Below are 20,725 nucleotides of genomic sequence, written 5' to 3' on the forward strand. Positions count from 1 at the left end.
TCGCTTGACCACTCTTGACCGCAGCCTCAAGCCCCAAATCCCTCCCTCTCCATCCTTCCCGGTGACATGGTAATCTCAACGAACGGCCCGAACGCCAAGCCGCTTCTCGGAGACACCAGGGTAAAACCAAGTAGGTGGGTATCCACTCTACCCAAGAGTTTGCGCGGAACAACACGGAATCGTGCGCACGCGCGGGCACGCTTATGGGCGGGGCCACGACCTTAGGTCCCGCCCAGCCACTGTGCGCTTCCTTTTCCGACGAGAGGCGGGGCCCCGGCGTCCGCGGGAAACGCGGGATGGTATTTTTCTGCTAGGGGCTGCTGCGGGAATGGCAGGCTTGGGAAGTTTGGTCCTGCGGCCTTGGATTCGAGACCTGATCCTGGGGTCAGATGCATTCTCAAGTCCGCAGGCGGGGCAGCTGCTCGAGGTGAACCCTCCCCACTCTAAAGGGCTCGGAGAAGGGCAAAGCCCGAGGGCGGTGGGCAGGGCCCGAGGGTGGTGGATTTGACGCCAGTCGACGCCGTCAGGTGTTACAGGAGGAGGCCGAGGCTCCGGGCCCGTCCCACGCCCCTGACCCCTCTGACGTAGCAGCGGCGCTCCTTGTGTCTGACGGGACCCACAGTGTCCGGTGCCTAGTGACGCGGGAGGCCCTGAACGCCTCGGACTGGTGAGAGACGCGGCGCGGGGACTGGGGAAATCCCGAGTCTAGTGAGAGAACGCGAGGCCTCAGCCGGAGGTGCGCGGGGCCGCAGGCGGGCAGGGCTGTGTTTGAGGGGGCTAAGGCGGTGATGGTCGTGCTTGTGGCAGGGAGGAGAAAGAGTTCGGCTTCCGAGGGGCAGAAGGCCGGCTGCTGCTGCTGCAGGACTGTGGGGTCCGCGTCCAAGTCGCCGAAGGTGGCGCGGTGAGTGGTGAGGCTGGCTTGGGTGGGTTAATGAGCAGGACTCCGTGACAGCTCCTAACACCTGCCACTGAATTCCTTTAGCCCGCAGAGTTCTACCTCCAGGTGGATCGCTTCAGCCTGCTGCCTGCAGAGCAGCGCCGGGAACGGGTGATTGGTTGGTAAGTGATGCCAAACCGCCCCCCCCCCCCCCCCGCCTCAGCTGTTCTCCCTAAACAGGCCTGACTGCCTTTGGCACAGGTCTTTTGAGGAGGAGGGCTTAGGCCCCTAGTAACAACATTGCCTACTACTCTCCTCCCGCCCTCCAGCAACCAGGACCCGGATGTGCAGAAAAAGCTCTTTGACTGTCTGGAGTGAGTATGGAATTGGACTCTTCGGCCAAGTGTGGCTGTGTCAGGCGATGGTAGATCTGTGTAGACAGGCCTCAGGATTGTTCCTCAGCCTTGTTTTCTCTGTTTCTTTAGGGAGCACCTTTCAGAGTCCATCTCCCCCAGTGCAGGTACTTACAGTGTTTGGTCAATGATTCTAACGCCCATAGAATGACATCCTCGGTCACTATCTTTTGCTTCCTTAGTAAGCTCTTCTCTCTACCCACCCTTCCCTTCTTTAAGTTTTGGCCCATCCTCTCGTCCCCTGCCTTTAGGACTTTCACTGTCCCAACTTCTGGATGAAGTGCAAGAGGACCAGGAGCATCGGGGGGCACTAGTGCATCTGGCTGAGAGCTGTCTGATGCTGACAGGCCCTTGCACAGCACCCCCCCTCACCCGCTGGACCTCCTCCTGCCATAGGGCCACGGTCAGTCTGGGGCTTCCCTTGGGGAATGTCTGGATGAGGAGTTGAGCAAGGGCTGTGCTAAGACTTTATGCCCCCCAGGGAGAAGCTGTGTACACTGTCCTCAGCTCATGGCTGCACATCTCTGAGAATGACCAGCGAGTTCTGAGCTCTCTGCGCCCAGGTCAGAGAGCACCAGGTGTGGAGGACTGGAGAGGGGAAGAGGAGGGTACCTGGGGGCCCAGTACCCACACTGCTAATAAGCTCCCCCTGACCTTCAGGCCCTGAGCTGCCTCCACCAGATCCAGGTTTGCAGGACCTATCGCTGACCCTCATTTCTCCTTCCTCGCCTACTTCCTCAGGTAAGGGGGTGCTCGGGCCACAGCCATTCACTGCTCTCACCCAGGTTCCCAGGCTGCTGCAAAAGTTTGCACACCCAGGTAGGGGATGAACACAGTCCCTATAGGCTTCCCTAAACTCATGGGCTACTGAGCTGAGAGGGCTGTGCCCACAGTCAGTCCCCTCCTTCCCAGGAACTCCAGCTTTATCCAGCCACGTGTCCTCGGAGGAAAGCAGCGCCAGCATCAGCCTTCTGCCTTCCCTGTCCTTGGCTGCTTCAGACCCAGCGCAAAAGGGCAGTGTCCAGGCTGTACCAGCCATCTGTTCAGCCCCTGGCCCCTTGCCCCCTGGCTCCCCACATCCTAGCCATGTTCCCAGTTCCCCACTCCTGAGCTGCACCCCAACACTGACACCCCTTGGCTATGTACCCAGTCCACATCAGGCCATTGTGACTAGGGCCCAGAAACCTAGCCTGGAATTCAAGGAGCAAGGGTTGACCCCCAAGAACTGGAAGCACTCTCCAAGGACAAAAAGCACCCCGGGAGCCCTGGAGTCCAGCCCTGTTTGGGTGAGCATACATGGATAGTAGAATGGGGTAGGCCTTGAGTGGAGCTGGGAGTAGGGGTGGAGGAGTAGCCTTAGATGGGGTTAGGGGTCCTTATTGGCCCTCTCCGGATACCACACCATCTTCAGGACCCTCCAAAGCGGCATCGTGATGGTTCTGCCTTCCAATATGGGTACGAGCCACCCTGCACCTCCCTCTGTGCCCAGGTCCAAGCCGCCAGGTGAGTGCTTAGGGCTGCCCCTACCCTTTCACTCACCAGTCCCTGTCCCCATTGACCTACAGCCATGGTTCTCTTCCCAGGCTCCCTCCCCAGCTCGTGGCCTGGGCCCTGCACTTTCTGATGGAACCGCCGCCAGATTCTCAGCTAACCCAGGTGTGAGGGATCATGGGGGAGGATATATGCACACAGATCCAGGCCTGGGATCGACAAACAGTGCTCCACGCTCTGCTCCTTTGAGTTTTTTAATAAAATAATCTCATGCGGCAGGAAAAGGAGAGAGTCAGGGGTTGGGGCCGCCGCCTCTTTGGTCTGTGGCTGGGGAGGGTGGGTTTGGCTCAGGGCTGGAGGGCTCTGTAGACTGTGGGGGCAGAGGTTGGGCTCCAAGGCCAGATCCTGCAAGGGAAGGAAAAAGGGAGGGGAGGGGGTCAAGACTGGACCAAGCTGTCCTGCCCCCACTCCCAGCTGGCCCCAGCCATCTCTTACCTAGGCTTGGAGATGAAGGTGCCTCAAGCTTTGGTCTCCGCTTGAGGACAGGGGAGCGCTGCAGCCGCAGGGGCCGTTCTGAGAGACATAAAGACTTGGCAGGGGGGAGCTGTATTGCTAGGGTCTTGCTGCCTGTTCCCATGCAGTCTCCATCACCTCCAGTGTGTGTGTTCCAGAGCTCACACTGTTGGCTTCAGTGCCTCCCTCCTCCCCTGCCACACCCTACCCCCACACACACACAGCCCGACCCCCGGGGCAAAAGCTGCTCTTCTGTAGATGGAGACAGGGCTAGGACGCAGGGTTTGTCAGACCCTTGCTCCAGGCCTTCTGGCTCCTTGATTTCTCAAACCCTACATCACTGGTAGCCCCCTCCAGATAAAGACCAGAGCCCTGGAGTCTACCCTCCCCCATCTCCTGCACTCAAGCACACAGGGACATGTCCCCCCTCACCAACAGGGGCCTGGAGCTGGTCCTCATGCACAGACACTGCTCGTCGCCCTGCTGAGAGAGGCCTCGGCCTCAGCTGGCCATCTAGGGGAGGCCACGATATCAGGGTATGTTCTGGACAGCTACCCCCACCCCAGCCCTTGCCTCCCCTTTGTCAAGGTCCCCAGTCCCATATTGGAGTGGGGCCTAGGGTGCCCACTTACCTTCATTCCTGGGGCCCAAGCAAGGGTCCTCCGGGAGACCCAGGCTGTCTGGGGAGGGGCTGGCTCTTCGCGGGCTGGGGCTGGGACAAGGAGAGGGGGGCCCAGGACCATCCTGTTGGCCCCAACCACGGCCCCTGAGCTCTGCATTCAGCTGCTGCCCCAGTGTCTTCCAGCTAGTAGACTCAAGCCCTTGACCTCCTGGACTAGGTCTGCACGAGGGGTCTGCAGGGAGAATGGTATAAGCCTGACCGTAGTCTAACACCACCACCACCCCCCCCCGCCTACCCTTTCATGTTCCCCAACACAGACGGTGGCCCTTACCAGCAGACACAGAGTGGGTGCGGGACTTGATCGAGATGGGAGGGGCCTCGGCGGAGCTGTCCATAATATCACCTGCAAGGTGGGGCTGGGGGTTCAGGCACCAGCCCTTGGGAATGAGGGGAAAGAAAACCTGGCCTCTTTGCCTTTTCCCCCAGGAGAGCCAATGCCTTGAGACTATCTCTAAGGACAACTCCCTCACCAAAGCTGTACTGCCCACGCAAAGGGTCCCACTTACCATCCGAGCCGGCCTTCTTGATCTCTCCGTCCTTGCTCTGTAGGAAACACGAAGTCAGACTCAGTCCAGTCCTGCCCTCATTCTAGCAACTGCCAGTACATGTCCAGTAGGAGATGCCGGGATGGGTGAAGAGGAAGCTGATGTAACCCACGGGTGGTGAGGAGAGGCTGGAAGTAGCTCCCGACCGAGGACTATGTTACGAGGCACCGAGCTGCACCGGGTGCAGCACAGTGAGATGAAGGAAACCACTGGGGCTGAGGCCTTAGGGCAGGACTAGGAGGCAGGGCAGTGGCCCGAGAGGATGTTCCTGGGAGAATTTGCTATTTTATTTATTTATTTTTTAGATTTTATTTATCTGTTTGACAGATCACAAGTAAAGAGGCAGGCAGAGAGGAGGGAGGAAGCAGGCTCCCTACCCAGCAGAGACCCCAATGCGGGGCTTGATCCCAGGACCCTGGGATCATGACCTGAGCCAAAGGCAGAGGCTTTAACCCACTGAGCTACCCAGGCACCTTGATTTGCTATTTTAAATGCAGGTGACAAGGTCTGGGTTCTGTTCAATCTACAGAGGAAGGACCATCCCAGCTCCAAGGAAGAGGTAGCAGTGGCCAGGGCAGAAGCCGTGAAGGAGGAAAGGCTGAAGCTGAGAACTATTTTGAGGAGGAGGGGGTGGACCTGATAGAGCTGTCATGAGTCTCCTTCTGGTCACATATGTCACCCACAGACTGCCACAAGACACATGTCACCTGCCCCCTCACTTTGCACTGTGTCCTTCCCAACTTACTTGCTTCCTCTTGCCTTCGGCACTCCCGCTGCCTCTGCTCACGCCAATCCTCTGGAGCATCACTTGTACCCGCTGTTCAAAGGATGGGGCCAGCTCTGTCTCCCCCCGCTCCAGGGGCCGTCGCTGAGGACAGAAGCCCAAATGGGGAAAGAGCCCACCACCTCAGTCCTAGCAGAGCCCTCACCCCTTGTCACCAGGCCTACCTTGTCAGGTCTAGTACCCAGGGTTTCCTCCTCCTCCTCCTCAGCAGGTAGGAGTATCATGGAATAGGCTTTGCTTTCCCGAGTGTAGCGAGGCCGGCTCCTACGGGCAGGGTCAGGGCTGCTGGTGCCCGCCTCAGCCCCACCAGACTCCTCACCACGGCCGGGACGGGCTGGTGGCCGCAACAGGTCTCCGAGTGTCGCCTTCCGAGCACGCGGAGCTGCCCCAGGGCTGGTCTCTAGATCAGGCCGTGGCCCCCGTGTTGAACGAGGCTTCTTGAAGGCAAAGAGGGTACCCAGCTTCTTTCGCAGTGTACGAGGAACAGGGGTGGCACCCCCCTCGTTGGCCGGGTCTTCTTCGGGGACCCAGCTGTGGGAACAGCCAGCAGTGAGTAGGAAGGCCCATGGGACATCCCACCCTCTCCCACCCCCTAGAGCTGCCCCTCACTCACAGGCGATCCTGCTGGATCAGCCTTTTGGAGAAGAATTCCTCCACGCCCTCGTCCACGCGGGCACTGAGCCCATTCCCTTCCTGCGGCAGAGCTGGGGGCACCTGGGGGACACCATAGGGTCAGGGCAGAGCATAACCATGAATTCTTTCCACCCGTTGTCCAACAGCCTGGCCTGGGCAACTCCCGGACTGGGCAGCTGGAGTCACCCTAAAGGGCTACTGACTGTCATTCTTGCTGTTGACCTGGTGGGCAGAAATGCTGGTTTCACGTATCTCCTCACCAGTGGTTGCCCCTGGACACACACCCAGCCCACACCTTGTCCCATGGAGTATCCTACACACCCTGAACCAACAGGCGAGAACCCACTGGCCCCCTGGGTCACACATTCCCACTTGCCACCCCCTCTGCTCCAAACAGTTCCCCGCAGTACCCCCCACCCCCACCCCACCCGGCCTGCTGGCAGCTCGGCAGCGCCTGCTGCTGCGTCAGACCCTCTGGGGGGCCTCAAGCTGACTCTCTGCCTTCTGTCCCGTGCCCACTGTCCCCACCCGCACCCAGCACACACACATCTCCCCAGGTAAATACCCACTGGACCTGCGTTTGATGCAGGACTGTCCCCACAGCCTGGGGCCCCGCATCTCTCAGTAACCCTGGGAGGAGAAGATGGACACCCTCCCTCACAAATCCGTCCCTGCAGAGGGCCAACCCAAGATGCAGTCCTAAAACTGAGATGTACCCCCACTGAAATCCACACACTCTTGACCCTGCATGACAACGGCCTGAGGAAACGCCAGAAATAAACCAAGGCACGGCACTATGACCAGGTGGTCTTGGGCCCCTAAAACCCACTTCCCTAGCTGTCATCACTCCTGAGAAGCGGAAAAGCCACTGTGACCCCCCAATTCCACGAGCTCTAGAGTGGGGGAAGGGCGCTCACCTGGGGGCCCCCCGGTGGTGGCCGGTGGTGGTGCTGGCGCCGTGGCCGCGGCCGGGCCCGGGTCGGATGGCGCAGGGGCTGTCCAGCGGGTGGCAGGTCCATGCGAGGCAGTAGGCCGGCCTGGGGTCCGGGAGTGGCGGGGCTTGGAGAGCCACGCGCAGAAGGCCCCGCCTGCGGCTCCGCATCTTCCCCCGGAGCCGCCAGCTCGGGCTCTGGTTCCTCAGCAGCACCTAAGGGGAAAGCACCAGAGGAGCACCGAGCAGCGAACCCTGGGAGGTGGTGGTGGCAGCGGAGCTAGGGCAGCCGGGGACCCGCCCAGGGCGCGGGGAGGGGCCCGGCTATGCCGCCCGCCCCCTGCCCCTCCCCCCCCACCGCTGTCCGTGGTGCTGAGCGCGGCCCTGAGCAGCGCGGCTCTGCGCGGCCGCCAAGCATGCGCATCCTGGGGGTAGAGAAAGGGGCGGGGGAGGCGAATGGAGACACTGTCCGGCTCCTGGTCTGCTCCCGTCCTGTTTCATGCTGACCGTAGCAGACCCCAACCTGCAAATTGCACGGAGGGCCTGGGCTGGCTTAATCAAGGGTGAGGGAGTTCCTAGCACAAGACTGAATGAATGTGTCCAGGTTCCCAGATCTAATGGAGAACGTTCAGCCCGGCCTGTTTAACTCCCTTTCCCCACAGACCCTGACTTACTGTGAGTGGAGGGAACCAGGGGAGGACCTTGGCTGCACTCAGGCCATTTCTGTGGGGGACTGTCATCCTAGTGGGAAGAGCAGAAACTCAGGTTGGGACACAGGAGGGATGTCTCCCAGCTTTCCACACTTCATAACAAGATGGGAAGATCTAAGAGTTCTAGGGCCAGGGTTCCAGGACCACATACCTTCTGTTTGTCTTCATCCTCCTCCTTTTCCTTCACCTCCTCAGGGAAGAAAAGACCTTCCAGTTCCCCAGGCCCAAGGGGGCTGGGCTCACCTCCATCCAGTGCTGGTATGGCAAGAGGCATTGCCACTGTCGCCTGCTGAGCCAGACTCTCCACCTGCAATACCAGGCAGCCCAAAGATGGGCAGTTGGGCCTCAGCCATAGTCCCATCGGTCCTAAAGAAATTCTGAAATACTCCTGGGCTCTATGACCCCAAAAGACATTACAGAACCCCTGCAAGGCAGTGGCCAGGTCACTCTGTGTATGTGTGTGTGTGCGCGCATGCATGCACACGTGTGCAAGCACGTGCACAATTCTCCCTCACCAGCCGATCCCGGGCTGCATTCAGCCCCTCCAGTGCCTGAGCCACAATGCTCTCTGCCAAGGTCCCCGTGACTGACAGTCGCATATCCCTAAGAGCAAGACACAGCAAGGATTAATGGACTATCTCTGCCCAGTCCTATTCAATCCAGTCCAACCTCAGGCCCATCCAGTCTACCTGAGTCTAGTGAAGGCATCTTGTAGCAGGTGTTCTGGGAGCAGCTCTGGGAGGCCCCTTGAACCCACCAGAACTCCCTCTAGCTGCTCCCTCCACTTGGGTCCCTGCAGCATCTGTGGGCAGAGGCTCCTTGTTGTGTCCAGTGTGGCCTGAGTGAAGTCCTGGGCAAAGACCAGAGCATGGAGAGTGTGGTCTGAGGCTCCAAACCCCACAGAACATTGACACAAGGGATATCACAGCCAAACCTATGAGATAGGGGTTAAGCTTGTATATGGACCTGGGGCTGGGGCAAGGGTAATATCTTACCTGAATATCCTTGCGGCAGACCTCACCCACTTGTCCTAGGAGGCCTTCTAGCTTCTGCCGCAGCTGCCACTGATGACTTGGGGAGCTTCCAGCCTCATACAGAATTGGGAGAATCTGGAAGCCAAGCAAGAGAAGGAGTTGCAAGGTGACACTCGATTAAGAGGGAAAGGGTCCTTGCAGCAGCGGTGGGGAAGGGGTGCTCACACTGAGAGAGAAGTTGGCATTTTGGATGGCATCCTCCGCCTGGTGCACAGCAGCTTCGCCCTGAGGCCCAGCCCCACAGCCCAGTAGCTCCACATGTTCCTGCACTGACTGACACAGCTCATTCACTTCCTGGGGGATGGGGGGAGGTGTGCATCAAGAATCAGTGCCATCCTAGCTCCCTCCAGCCTCCCAGACTCTGACTGCTTCCTGCCCAGGGTCTCCATCAGGGTGGGTGAGGTCCTGAAGCCAGTATTATCAGGCCAGCCATTCAGGAACCCTATCTGTTCAAGGAGGGCATGAAGTGTCCCCTTTGGATCATTTTAGGGACTTTATATACACTTCCTAAGTGTCCAGAATAGGAAAATAAGGAGCTGTTAGTCTTTTCTATGTTTTAGAAGCTCAGTCTGCTCACTAGCCACGTAGAGGACAGACTGAGGGGGGCAGAAATGGGAGTGAGGAGCCATGGACTAAGGACCAGGGAAGCAACAGATATTTGGGGTGGGAGCGAGGAGCAGTGTGTTTGACAGTTAGCCGAGATAGGACCAAGTCAGTCTGTGGGGTTCTAGTGTGGCCAGGAGAGACCTGGCCCAAACTTCTGGCCACAACACTTGGTGTGTATGAGCACCAGTAGGAATGGGTTCTAGGGTAGAGAGAAGAGTTTGTGGGAGGTGATGAGGTCACTTGAAGGTGTACAGAATGTGGAGCCCCCACAGGATGTCTGGGTCAAGATGCCTCAGCTTTAAAGCCTGAGAAAGAAGTGGGATTTGGGAATGGATAGGTGGGAACATTTCACAAAGGCAGGGTAGTAGAGGGAGATTATGGCCAGAAAAAACGTTGCTGGGTTCAGCTCCAGCAGAGGTCAGTGCAGAGGAGAGTCCTATGAAAGGGAAGTCACAGTTGGGGGACAAGCATCTGGGGGTAGGGGGAAGTTGAGGGAGGATTTTTAAATATCTCCCATCTTGAACAGGACAGTCTATTTAAATGCTTTAAAAAGGTATCCAGGGGTGTTATTTGGGGGAGCTACCAAAAAGAGGGACTTGTCCTGGAGATCAAATGCAGGCACTCTAGCCCCAAGAAAGTCAGAGGCTCAAACTCATGGCGATTCCAGGCACCACAGTTCTTCCCATCCCCTATCTTCTGTACCTACTCAAGGTTGAGGGAGGGGACACTAACCTGCTCTGAGGGGTCTGAGACCAGCCCCGATGGCTGCGGACGGGAGGTGCGGTCGGAAGAGGCATGGTCCGCACGGTTATTCCTCAAAAGACAGGCTTGGATCTGCGCATAAGGGATATAGAGAAGTGGTAGGAGGCGGGGCCACGGCACAGAGAAGGGCGGGGAGGAGTGAGGAACCCAACCTGATGCACTGCACGTGCGGTCAGCTCCGGGCGGCTGCGATGTGCCTGGGCCATATCGTTCAGCGGCAGAGGCATGGCCTTTAAGCTGCGGTTTTGCTCCAGGGCCTCTGCCACATCCATCAGGCCCAGAGCAGACGTGTGGTTTCGGTCCCAGACAACTGACCTGGGCCAGGCGGGACTTCAATCAAGGGCGGAGCTCCACAAGGCTCCACCCAACCCCGCTGGCTTGTCCATTCACCTCGCGCCCCGGTCCCCAGCATTTGCCCCTCCACATTCGGCTGCCCCTTAGTCCAGTAAGCAAGCACCCCCGGCCACGCCCCCCTCCCCCTCTGACCCCGCCCACCGGAGCCTTGTGTTGACCCGAAGTGCCTTGGCCAGCATTTTGGCGCCAGTGTCCCCCATGGCGTTGCCGCTGATATCCAGCGCCATCAGGTTAGGATTGGTACCCAAGGCCCGAAGCAGGACGCTGGAAGCCATCTTCAGCCGTGACTCCGCCACGGACAGAGACTGCAGGGGCTGGGGGAGGGGGGTGGAAAGCGCGATTTGGGTTTGGAATGGACGGTCAGCAAGCAGAGCAAGTTCCAGGGTCTGACAGAGCAGGAATCACAGGGGCCTGTCTATTGCCGAAGGCTCCCTCATGGTCCCAAGAACTCACACAGTCGTCATCCTGCACGAGCTGGACAATCCGGTGCAGGACGTCGTCCAGGGTCTCCCTGTGGGGCAGGGGCCAAGGTTTTGAAGGACCTGGGTAGGTGGCAGGTGGTGGGGTGCTGTCTGAGGTCCGGGAGGGAGTGGGATAGGGGCTCACTTGCACCGGACGTTGAAGTTCCTTCCAAGTGCCACATGTCTCAGGGACCGACTCCTTCCGATGGCCAGCACCAGAGTCACCATGTCTGAGCCGAAACCTAGGGGTGGCTCCGGTCACGCATCAGGAGAGGCTGAAAGGGTGGGCATGGAGTGGGAGCTGGATGGGCAGTGGGGGGAGGGTGGGTTTCGGGGCGGCCTCACCATTATCCGCCAGATCCAGGGAGCTCACTGCGCCAGCATCACACACTAAGTCTTGTATCACCTGAGCGCCTGCGGAGCGCAGCTGAGGGTGGAAGGTGAGGCACGTTCAGACCAATGGGCTGCAGGTGCCGAGACTTAGGCGCCCGATGGCCGGCGCTTGCGCCTCGAAGTCCCGTTCGGCGCGTGGACCCATTGCCAGCTCACGTCTCGGGCCGGCGCTCACCTCACAAGCGCTGAGGTCCAGGTGCAGGTCGCTCGTATGAGTGTTGAGCGCGAGGCCTTCCAGAAGGGCCCTGGGAGGGGATGTCACAGGGAGTGGCGGGAGCTGGGAAAGGGGGCCCCACGGCGCGAACGAATACCAAGACCGAAGGACCAAGACGCCGGCAGGTCGTGGGGGCGTCAGGAGCAGGGTGAAGCTCTGGGGGCCCCGGCCTGAGTGGTGGCCGCACACGTACTCGTGGGGGGCGTGGCCATGAGCAGCGACACTGACCTGAGCGCGTCGGGCGGCAGCTTGCAGCCGGCCAGGCCCAGGTGCCGAAGCGTCCCCGCGCGGCTGAGGAACAGTTGCAGCGCGGCGGGCGCAGCGCGGGACTTCCTGGGGTGGGCGAGCGGGAGGAGTGGGCTTCCGGGCGCAGGAGGGCGGCTCCCGGCAGTCTCCCCCCACCCAACGCCCGGACCCGCCCCCCTTACGTGCGGGAGAAGACGTTCCTCGAGGCGTCCAGGTGGCTGAGGCTGGTGCAGCAGCCGCGGGCCAGTGCTGCGAAGAGCTGCGGGAGGAGGGTGTGGGCTACACCGACGGAGGACCGAGACCCGGCCCCCCTCAAAACCCCGGTCTACCCTCAGGCCTCGGGCCCGGCCACCGGCCCTACAGATGATTCCCCCCACGGACCACCCTCTCACAGTGTCCAGGGCGGTGTCGGTGCCCGCAAGATTCAGGAACGTCAGAACATTAGGACGGCTCAGGAAACTATACAGGCCCTGATGGGAGGATGGCGGTGGGAGGAAGTCAGGGATCACATCACCAAGAGCACCCTGACATCCCACTGCCCGCAATCATTGCCTCTAAAGACAACCACTTACCCCATTGTCCTCCGAGGCCCCCAGCGCCCCAGGGTTCCCGGAAAGGTCCAGGTGGGTTAGGGCAGTGTCAAAGGCCACATTGGAAGCCAGTGCCCGGCCCAGAGACCTCATTCCTGGTGGCGGAGGAGGGAGTGGCTCACCAATCAGGGAGATCCACCCCCACCCCGCCCCCTGCCTACCTCACCTACCTCGAGGAGTTAACCCGGTCTGGGCTAGGCAGAGTCTCCTAAGAGCTCCAGGTCGATGCTCTAGGTGTCTGCTGAGAGCAATCATCCCTAGGGAATGGGGGTGGCTGTGTGGCTGTCACCTCCTCCAGCACCCGCTCCCTGGGGTTCCCTAGGTTCAGCCGTACCTCGGTCATCCAGCAGGTTCCCGGTGAGGCTAAGCTCTCGGAGGGCAGAGCTTGAGTGCCCTGCCAGTGCCTGGGCCAGTCGCCGGACAAAGTCTCTGGGGACCAGACCCTAGGCGTGAAACTCTGACCCTGGATTCCCATCTCCTCCCCGGCCACAAGCCTCCCCATCCCAAGCTCCCAAACTCCTGACCCCAAGCCCTACCCTGTCCCCCTTACCCCCTCAGGCCACAGTTCTCTAGCACTAGCTCCTCCAGGTGGGACGACTGACTCATCATGTGCAGAATCTGCTCTGAGACCTCAAGGCTCTGAGAACCAGAGTGGGGGCTCAGTGAGCTGCACCCTGGGCCCCCCACCCTGGGCCCCTCCCCTCCCCTATATTCTCACCAGCTTCATGTCCACACAGGAGAGGCACTGGAACCACAGGTTGTAGGACAGGGCGGCCACACTCAAGGCCAGGTCCCTGGGTAGGAGAAGGGGCAGGGGCAGAATTCAGGGCCCTCCAGCCGGATCCTCGGCCCAACATCCCCCTCCGTGGAGAGGCCACAGCTCGGGAATGTGGGTCCTCCCTTCCCGCCCCTGGCAGGCCACAAACCGACTGCCCAGATGGCTGAAGTCACACAGGCTGAAGTTGCGGCAGCCCTGGCGATGGTAGATGGTGTCCACATCCTGGATGGGAAGAAGATGTCTTCCACTGGCTTGGGGTTAAAAGGGAAGGGACCCTATGCACAGGGGGGATCAGATGCTTCCAGAGCCCCCCAAGGAGGGCCCTACTCTCACCCACTGAATCTCTTCTCGGAAAGGGAAGCCATTGTAGTCACACAGAGCCTCGTATGTCTCCAAGAAGCCACCTGGGGGAGGTGCCAGGGGTATAATGGGGTGAGGAGGAGAGAGACAGAAGGAGGAAGATCAGAGCCAAGCCGGGTGGTGGCTGTATTTGGGGTGACCAATCAGTTTCAGAGACCCCCAATTCAGGAGTCTGGGCCTGCAGGATGGGGGTAGGCTGGAAGCCCTGGGTGGCCTTCTCTTGGCCCTTACCACAAGGGCTGCTGGCCGCCGTGTCCTCAGAGGGGCTCCTTCTCTCCAACCGAGCCAGCATGGAGGGGGATGTGGGCCTCCGGAAGAGCTTCCTGGGGTGCGGGGAGAAGGGGACAAGCGACCTGTAACCCCTGGGATGGGAGGCAACCCACTTGTGTCATCCCCAGCACACCCCTGCTGCCCATCTTTTCTGCTGGTTCCTTGTAGTCACTGGGCCTCACCCAAGGCTGGAGCGAGGGAAGACCTTCTTGATGGCGGCGGCGACGTGCTGGGCTAGCTGTTCCAGAGCGGCCACACCCGGAAGCTCCAGGACCAGCTCAGGCAGGGACTCTAGCTCAAAAGTCACCTGGTGGGGAGGAGGGCAGCTGGGTTGCCCTCTCTGGGTGGGTGCCGGGGGCGGGGGGAGGGGACCAGGCTGCAGGCCACGGGAGTGGGGCACTAGCTGTTTCACCTGAGGGGGTGTCTCCTGCAGCGCCATGGCCTGGACCTCCAGGTAGCTGAATGTGCAGTCCACCTGTGGAGAGCTGGAATCAGCTGGAACCAAGGCCCTAGCCCCACGCTCCTGGGATCCCAGTCCTCTGCGCAGCTGGAAGATCTGAGCCAGCCCCGCCCGCTATGGAGCCCAGTGCTGTGGGAAGGGCAGAGCCCATAGGACAACAGACAGCTTGGCCGGCGCAACCCTCACCAAGGAAGCTGCTGGAGGGCAAGGTGAAGGTGGCAGTCAGCCCCTGGCACTCACCCTCAGGGGGAGGCAGGTGTGGAGCAGGTAGGCTCTCCAGCGTAGCAATGCCTGTAGGGAGGGAGTGTCTGATGCCCAGGACAGGCCAGGGGCTCTTTTAGCCTGGGCCCCAGTGATCCTCCCGCGCTCAGCCCCCTGCCATACCAGGACATGACCTTGCTCAGCACCGTCCCGCTCTGGTAGCCAGGTTTTCAGCAGCAGCTCGGCCTCCTTGGGCCACAGGAACCTGGTGATCTCGCCTGTGGAATGGCAGTCCGCTGGGTGATTGGGTCCTCCCGCGGAGGCCAACGCATGCCCATGGTGTGTACCAGGCCTGTGGCCTGGGCTCATCTATGGGCCAGCAAGGAAGGAGTGGAGTGGATGTGGGGGCGCAAAGCTCTGCAGAGATGCAGACAACACTGCCTGCAGCTGTCCCCGGACGCTGGGTGTGCTCTGGCTTTGGAGCCAAGTAGGCGGGAAGGGCCAGCACTTACCTCTCAGCTCGCACGATATGCCGTCGGGGGTCTGGGCCATGGGGCCAGGCTGGGCCGCTGGGTGGCCCAAGGAGCTCCGACGAGAAACAGTTGCGGGCGGGCGCGCACACAGGAAGCCTGGGGGCCCTGGCCCGCACGGCAGCCACCTGCTCCTCCTGCAGCGGAAGGTACGCGCTGTTTCCTGCCAGGCCGCCCCCAGCCCGGCTCCTCCCCGCCCCAGCCTCCGCGGGCCAGGAGACGTAGGAGGGGGGCAGAGTCCCAGCTGTCCGCCCCTCTTGTCGCGCAGGAGCTACTCTGGCAGGGCAGACACGGGGTAGGAGTTGGACGCCTGCAGCATGCGCCTCTTGCGGTTCCAAGCCCCCTACTTTCACCCCGCGCCGCAGTCCCTGCCGGGAGCACCAGGGGGCGCTGCCCGCTCGGGGATCCCTGCGACCCACCCGCGTTCGTCCACTCCAAAACCCAGCTGGGGAAGTGGACTGGGGGCCAAGAGGGGCGTCTATTCAGCAACGAGCATCGGTTATCTCCCAGAATCGCTCCCAACACTGGGGTCACAACCTGAAGGACCTAATCTGATGCTCCTAGCCTGGAGCCTGTGAACTCCTTGGAAATCCACCAACTTTTTTTTTTTTTTTTTTTTTTTTTTTTGAGTAATCTATACGGAGACTGGGAACTCACGCCCCAGAGATCAAGAGTCGCATGCTCTACCAGCTGAGCCAGCCAGGCCTCCCGGAAACGGCAGAAAAAATGCCAGATGGGCTCAGGCGCCCTTCTCTGCAGCACACGGTCCTCAGCTTTTATCAGGTTCAGGCTGGTTGCAGGCTGGAAGGTGGAAGTACCCTCAGGAGGCAGCCTTGGGTTAAATGCCTAAACCCCAAGGGTTTCAGGGAGGGGTGAGCAAAGGCCAGGTACATGGGGGTTAGCTCCCCTCCCAGACCTCTGCTGGCTGGGAGGGATCAGGAGGTCATGCGGTGGGGTCCTGCTAACCAGAAGCATGCTGCCCTAGGAAAGACCAGGGACCTAGAATATGGAGGGTTCACAGGAGAAGAAATATTTCTTTTTCTTCCACTACAATCCAATGAAACTCCACTTACTAGGAACAGCGCACTGCCCTGCCCACAGCTCAGCCGGGCAGAGGTAGAATAGATGAGATGGTGAGCAGGGTCCCTTGGCTTCCTTCCCATCCAGCCGCCCCTCTCCACCTCAAGGCTTGGAGAGAAGGGGGAACATCCTCCGTCAGGTGATCAGTCAGCTGGGGACTGGCTAGGGTGGGTGGGAGGCCTCAGCTAGAGAAGGTATTTTTGCAAACAGAGGCACCAGTCCTCCTCTGATGTCTCCCAGCTTGGAAGAAGAGTTCGGGTTAAGATTTAGGACTCCTAAGAGCACAGAGCACCCACAAGCTGCTTTTAGGATGAGAACTCAGTAGGTCTCTTGCACTGTCAGCAGGCCAGGCGGTCGGTCAGTGGAGAAGGCTGGTTCTGCCCGAATGGAGGCCTGACTCCCCATCTTGCCAGGTGTTCCGCACTCAAGAAATTACTTCTTTGGGCTTCCAGTTCATAAGCTGGAGCTATTCACTTACCTCTAAGTGTTGCTGTAAGCATATGAAATGCTGTTTAAGGGCTCACAGCAGCGCCTGGCACTCTGGGAGGACTCACGCCCGCCATGTCTGCCACGGCAACCCCAGGGCCCCACAGCCCACCACGAGAAAATCCACCTGGCCAGGGGTTTCCTGTTGAGAATGATTCCGAGGAGAAATACAAGAGGCAAGCACCGCCAGAGGAGACCGTCTCCAGGAGAGCAAGACACTGGTGGCACCTGCCCTGACAAGAGCCGTGGGGGTGGGCACGGGCTGCTGAGAGCACACCCCGGTGGGCAGGGAAACCGGGGCAGGGCTCCCGGGCTCCCCACGGAACTGCTGCTGCGCAGGGCGGCAGTGACCAGACTACCGCATGTCTGTCAGAGTCCAAGGGAACACATGGGACCCAGCTCCTACCATGCTGGGTGACTCAGTGCGAGGGGGAGAGGCCTTCAGCTCGTCTGTGTTCTAGATGGCATGACACTCCGTGGGCGCTCAGGAAATGCTCAAAGCGCCTCCGGAGGGCTAAGCCCCGCCTGCGGCAGCTGCGTGGGAGGAGGGGCCGAGCAGGCGCCGTACTGCGCCTCCCGGGGCCACAAGGCTCCCTCAGATGTTTTCAAAGACTGATCCAGACCACAGGCTAGAGAAGGGCTGCACGGCAGCGGGCGGGGGGTGGGGGGGTGAGGGGACAGGGACGAGTCCAGGTGTGTTAAGGGAGAATTTGACTCCAGTACCTGCTGTGCTGTAACAGTGGGGAAGGGCAGACCGGTCAGGCAAGCACCCCATCCGAAGTTTTCTGCTGTCGAGTGAGGAGCGGCTTCTGTACTTTAACGCTTATATATGTATAACCTATATTTAGATAGGTTTTATATATAACGGAATCACACAGGGTGCATCATGGGCTATGCAACGAGGGATCCCTCCTAAGTTTCTACTCCATCAGACTGGGACTTTCCGTGGCCCCTTCCATCCAAAACTGATCTACTTTAAAATTTTCAATCAAGTTGCATATATACAATGAGATAAAAAGCTATGCTTTAGATAGAGATCACACTGTTCTGCAGATTATAAACACCAAAAATTTTATTAAATTATATGGCCACTGAAACACTGATAGGGGTACTGTGGCCCCCACAGGGGCTGGCCCACGCCTGAGGCAAAGACCCCAGGCAGCCTCAGGCCACTAACACTGGGTCCAAGGAGCTGACCGCCAGGTTCTGAGTCTTGAGGCCTCAGACCCGTTTTCCTGGGAGAAGGGACTATGTGGAAAGTACAAACAGCCAAAGGTCACACACACCTTACCTTTTGTTACTTCTCACTGAAAACCACTAATTCAGAATTCTGGTTAAAAAGCCCTAGAATTAGTGGCTAAAGCTTTTACCCAAAATGGGTTTGCCAAAGCTATCTGCCCAGAAATGGCCAGCAGCAAGAAGTTTCACAAATGCATCAACCTCCCATTCCAATTCCCTTTCCATCATGCCTCCCGTGGGCTTGCTCACAAGCTATGCTCCCTAGGAACCTCCCTGCAGCCTGTCTCCCCTCTAAACGACCTTCTCTAGGGCAAAATGGGCCCAGCTTCTATTGTCCTGCACCTGGCAGAACTCAAGGTACTGATCTCAGCCCTCACTGCGCTGAGATCCAGAGGACAGAACTTCCCTGAGCCCCCTTCTTCTCTAATCTCTGTGGTCACCCTCTGCCGCAGGGACCCACTCCTAAGGTGGATCACGGAGGCTTAGCGCCTTTCCACCCATACCTTGCTACTCATACACACCTCTGGGGAGTTAAAACCTGCGGCAGGATTCACTCACTTGCCAAGATCATTTTGGAAGTGCCGGAGAGGAAGTGGCCGTCCTGGGAACAGAGTTCACCTCTCAACGGCAACCACGACCTGAGGCCACGCATGTGGACCTGCAGGGCCCTCAGCAGGCAGAGATCACACATGACGAAGTGTCTGGAGCACTTGTTAATCCGTTATGATTTATTAGCTGTACAGCAGTAGATCCTCCTCCCCAGCTTTCAACCCCATTACATATTTTATTACAGGTCTCATGTTGGCGTCCTAAAATAATGAAAAATATCACACAGTACAGCTAAGTACAAAATGCATCAACCTAGAGTCTGATAGCTAACTGATGGCTCTTTTAAAAGCAATACACAGAAGAGAAAAGTGTTTGAAATCAGCAAGACTGAGGCTCTCTAAAAAACACATTTCAAACGTGTGACAGTTCATGTGCAAGAATCACTTTTTAGTTGGTTTTGTTTCACATTATTATTTTGTTTTGCAGATCCAAAGTTTAAATTACTGACCTAGTGAACTTTTCTGGGCTGCTGTGACCCACTCATAATCACCCTTCTGCTTGAACAGAGGAGTAATAAAACACAAAATTCAGCTACAAACAGAGCAAAGAAAATGTAGATGGGAAATCATAACTGAAAGTTAATTGTACAAGGTTCAAATGCTGGCTCCACGGGCTGGCAATCGCGATCTTCCGTGTGGGCGTCCGTCACTAGCGGGCAGCAGTCTCAGTGCCGTTCTGCTACATGATTGTGATCCAATTCCTTGTCAACATTTACACACGACAGAGTCTGTGGTAACTTAATTTGCAAGTAATTAAAATGCTGGGTTTTCTTACACTGCACTTCTTTTCAATCTCTTAATTAATGGAAAAGATTAAAATGTAAAAAAAGTTATTTACAAGCTTGACCATACCAGAAACTTTGCCAAGAAAGAGGCAAAGCCTTCAGGACAGACACCGACCGCAGCATGCCGTACTACTGGTGTGCAGCTGGCTCCGAGCAAAGGGAGTCAGGGAGAAGCAGAAGCAAAAACCAGTTTAAAAGTGTAAGTCGTTCCCAAGTCTGCATTTACAATTAAAAACTCTCCTGGGAAGAAGACCTAGAACTCTGGAAAACCCGGTGGCCATTCTGGAGTGGTTTACCATAGTGAGAGAGAAGGTTCAATGTCTCTGTTTCCATCTAAGAAAACCAGTTAGGCATCAACACTGTCCTCAGCACTCCACAGTAAACCCTCGGGGACTCAGAACATTCCATGATTTGCTAACATCAAACAGCAAGTTCTAGTAAAATCACATTTTTCTAACATCATCCTTGAAGTTTTAGTTCTCAGTATGTTTGGTAAAATGGTGTAAAATGATGCTTTTCCCAAAGCCAAAAGAAGAAAGAAGGGAAAAAAATTAAGATGCGGGCCGTTGAAACACAGCCCAGAGCAGTCCTGGTGATGAGCACGGCCCCGCCATCACCGGTCCATCATGCTGAGGATCATCTCGGGCGTGAGGTCTCCGTTGGGGGCGTCTGTGGCAGCTGGCTGGGCCTCCTCTTCCTCCCCCTCCACGGGCTCCGCGTCTGGCTCCTTTTTGACTTCAACTATAATGTTCTCAATTGCACCTGTATTCTGGTCTTCCACTTGGATGATGGCTGTTGCTGGCAAGAAAGAGCACGGACAAAACAAACGCTCCATTATAGCCCCTGACGACTGCAAAGGTTCCTGTCAGACTTGACACTAAACGGATGTCAGCAATGCAGGAAAGCCTTAGCAAGGATAGTGCTAATGCTAATTTCGCTAATGACTTAGCGAAAGTCATTAAAAAAGACTCAATGACCTAAAATATGGCCATTTGTAAAGCCCCAATACTGACTATTGAAGAACAAAATGCTGACATTTGTGTTCATATGCCCCCTAAATGCCATACTAAAAGCCTTAGTTTTCCTTCAGGTCAGAAAGCGCGCTAGTTATGAGACAGGCCAGAGATGCAGGCCGGATGTGACCAAGACCACCTCACAATGCCTGTGATCCAGGGCTGCTGGAGGTGCACCACTGACAGCAGGAACATCCATTTCCGATCCTCAAGTCTCCCATACCCAGGGCCTCCGCCAGTGTTTTCATTCAAGGGTGTGGAGGCAAAATGGCTCCCAGGATCTACAGTCAACCTCCCCCACCCCAAACCGACATCTACACACAGGGCTCGGGGAGTACATTAAAAAAAAAATAACAAACATCAGACCAAGTCTTGTATTTGTTAAAGAAAAAACCCTGCCTGCCAGCTTTCAGGATATCCACAGCAACAGAGAACAGAACAGACTCCAGTCCTCTAGAGCCTGCTGCTGTCACAAGGGCCGTGTCCAAGACAGGACCGCTGCCCACCGCCATTTGTGGTGTGAGGTAGAGGGTGAACACCTCCGCTGTGTCTTCTCCGGAGTCAGAAGGCCAACACTTGAATCCCTAGACCTGGATTTCTCAGGAGGATCAGTCTCAGCACAGAAACTGCTCTATCTTTCATCCTTTAAAATCTGGCTCTTTTACATTCATTACCA

General features: G+C 57.9%; 3 protein-coding genes across 64 annotated transcripts in view; 1 reads left to right on the top strand and 2 right to left on the bottom strand.

The window, feature by feature from the left end:
• Positions 1-241: 241 nt before the first annotated feature.
• Positions 242-3,065, top strand: ACD (ACD shelterin complex subunit and telomerase recruitment factor). 10 transcript variants are annotated; one of them, XM_082711863.1, is made up of 12 exons: positions 242-427; positions 528-667; positions 808-901; positions 983-1,059; positions 1,207-1,251; positions 1,363-1,397; positions 1,542-1,693; positions 1,772-1,868; positions 1,951-2,109; positions 2,203-2,576; positions 2,702-2,793; positions 2,874-3,065. In XM_082711863.1, the coding sequence occupies exons 1-12, from the start codon at positions 329-331 to the stop codon at positions 2,950-2,952; spliced, it is 1,443 nt and encodes a 480-aa protein (XP_082567989.1). In that variant the 5' UTR covers positions 242-328; the 3' UTR covers positions 2,953-3,065. The 10 variants fall into 10 exon arrangements, with proteins under 10 accessions (XP_082567989.1, XP_082567992.1, XP_082567994.1 ...); XM_082711866.1 differs by having other exon boundaries at positions 1,951-2,031; XM_082711868.1 differs by having other exon boundaries at positions 1,951-2,031; positions 2,212-2,576.
• Positions 3,020-17,204, bottom strand: CARMIL2 (capping protein regulator and myosin 1 linker 2). Of its 50 annotated transcripts, none has more exons than XM_082711815.1 (42): positions 16,811-16,906; positions 16,397-16,546; positions 15,912-16,026; positions 14,821-14,975; positions 14,492-14,586; positions 14,348-14,398; positions 14,060-14,122; positions 13,830-13,954; positions 13,609-13,700; positions 13,351-13,421; positions 13,166-13,239; positions 12,958-13,033; positions 12,790-12,878; positions 12,574-12,668; positions 12,410-12,496; positions 12,222-12,334; positions 12,042-12,119; positions 11,832-11,908; positions 11,632-11,736; positions 11,365-11,434; positions 11,142-11,223; positions 10,942-11,038; positions 10,789-10,846; positions 10,477-10,649; positions 10,134-10,296; positions 9,952-10,053; positions 8,779-8,907; positions 8,575-8,688; positions 8,269-8,429; positions 8,095-8,182; positions 7,731-7,886; positions 7,544-7,610; positions 6,856-7,085; positions 5,919-6,019; positions 5,470-5,836; positions 5,267-5,389; positions 4,483-4,519; positions 4,248-4,319; positions 3,927-4,148; positions 3,727-3,807; positions 3,277-3,354; positions 3,020-3,186 (listed from the first exon to the last, which is right to left on the bottom strand). In XM_082711815.1, exons 4-42 carry the CDS (start codon positions 14,858-14,860, stop codon positions 3,074-3,076), a joined length of 4,215 nt encoding a protein of 1,404 aa, XP_082567941.1. In that variant the 5' UTR covers positions 14,861-14,975; positions 15,912-16,026; positions 16,397-16,546; positions 16,811-16,906; the 3' UTR covers positions 3,020-3,073. The 50 variants fall into 50 exon arrangements, 44 of the variants coding, with proteins under 44 accessions (XP_082567941.1, XP_082567977.1, XP_082567961.1 ...); XM_082711851.1 differs by having other exon boundaries at positions 3,277-3,408; XM_082711835.1 differs by having other exon boundaries at positions 3,277-3,408; positions 14,503-14,586; positions 16,811-16,883.
• A 1,141-nt stretch (positions 17,205-18,345) lies between these two features.
• The window catches only part of CTCF (CCCTC-binding factor), a 57,467-nt gene continuing 55,087 nt past the window's right edge, over positions 18,346-20,725 (bottom strand). For 2 of the 4 annotated variants that reach the window (XM_082711916.1, XM_082711915.1), the window contains one exon: positions 18,346-19,828. In XM_082711916.1, the coding sequence (XP_082568042.1) occupies positions 19,650-19,828 (179 nt within the window). In that variant the 3' untranslated portion in view covers positions 18,346-19,649. Of the gene's footprint in view, positions 19,835-20,725 lie in introns of all 4 variants that reach the window. The other 2 variants (XM_082711913.1, XM_082711914.1) reach the window with 1 other exon arrangement.

The sequence above is a fragment of the Mustela nivalis genome (genome assembly GCF_964662115.1).
Source record: "Mustela nivalis genome assembly, chromosome: 18".
Classification (NCBI taxonomy): domain Eukaryota; kingdom Metazoa; phylum Chordata; class Mammalia; order Carnivora; family Mustelidae; genus Mustela; species Mustela nivalis.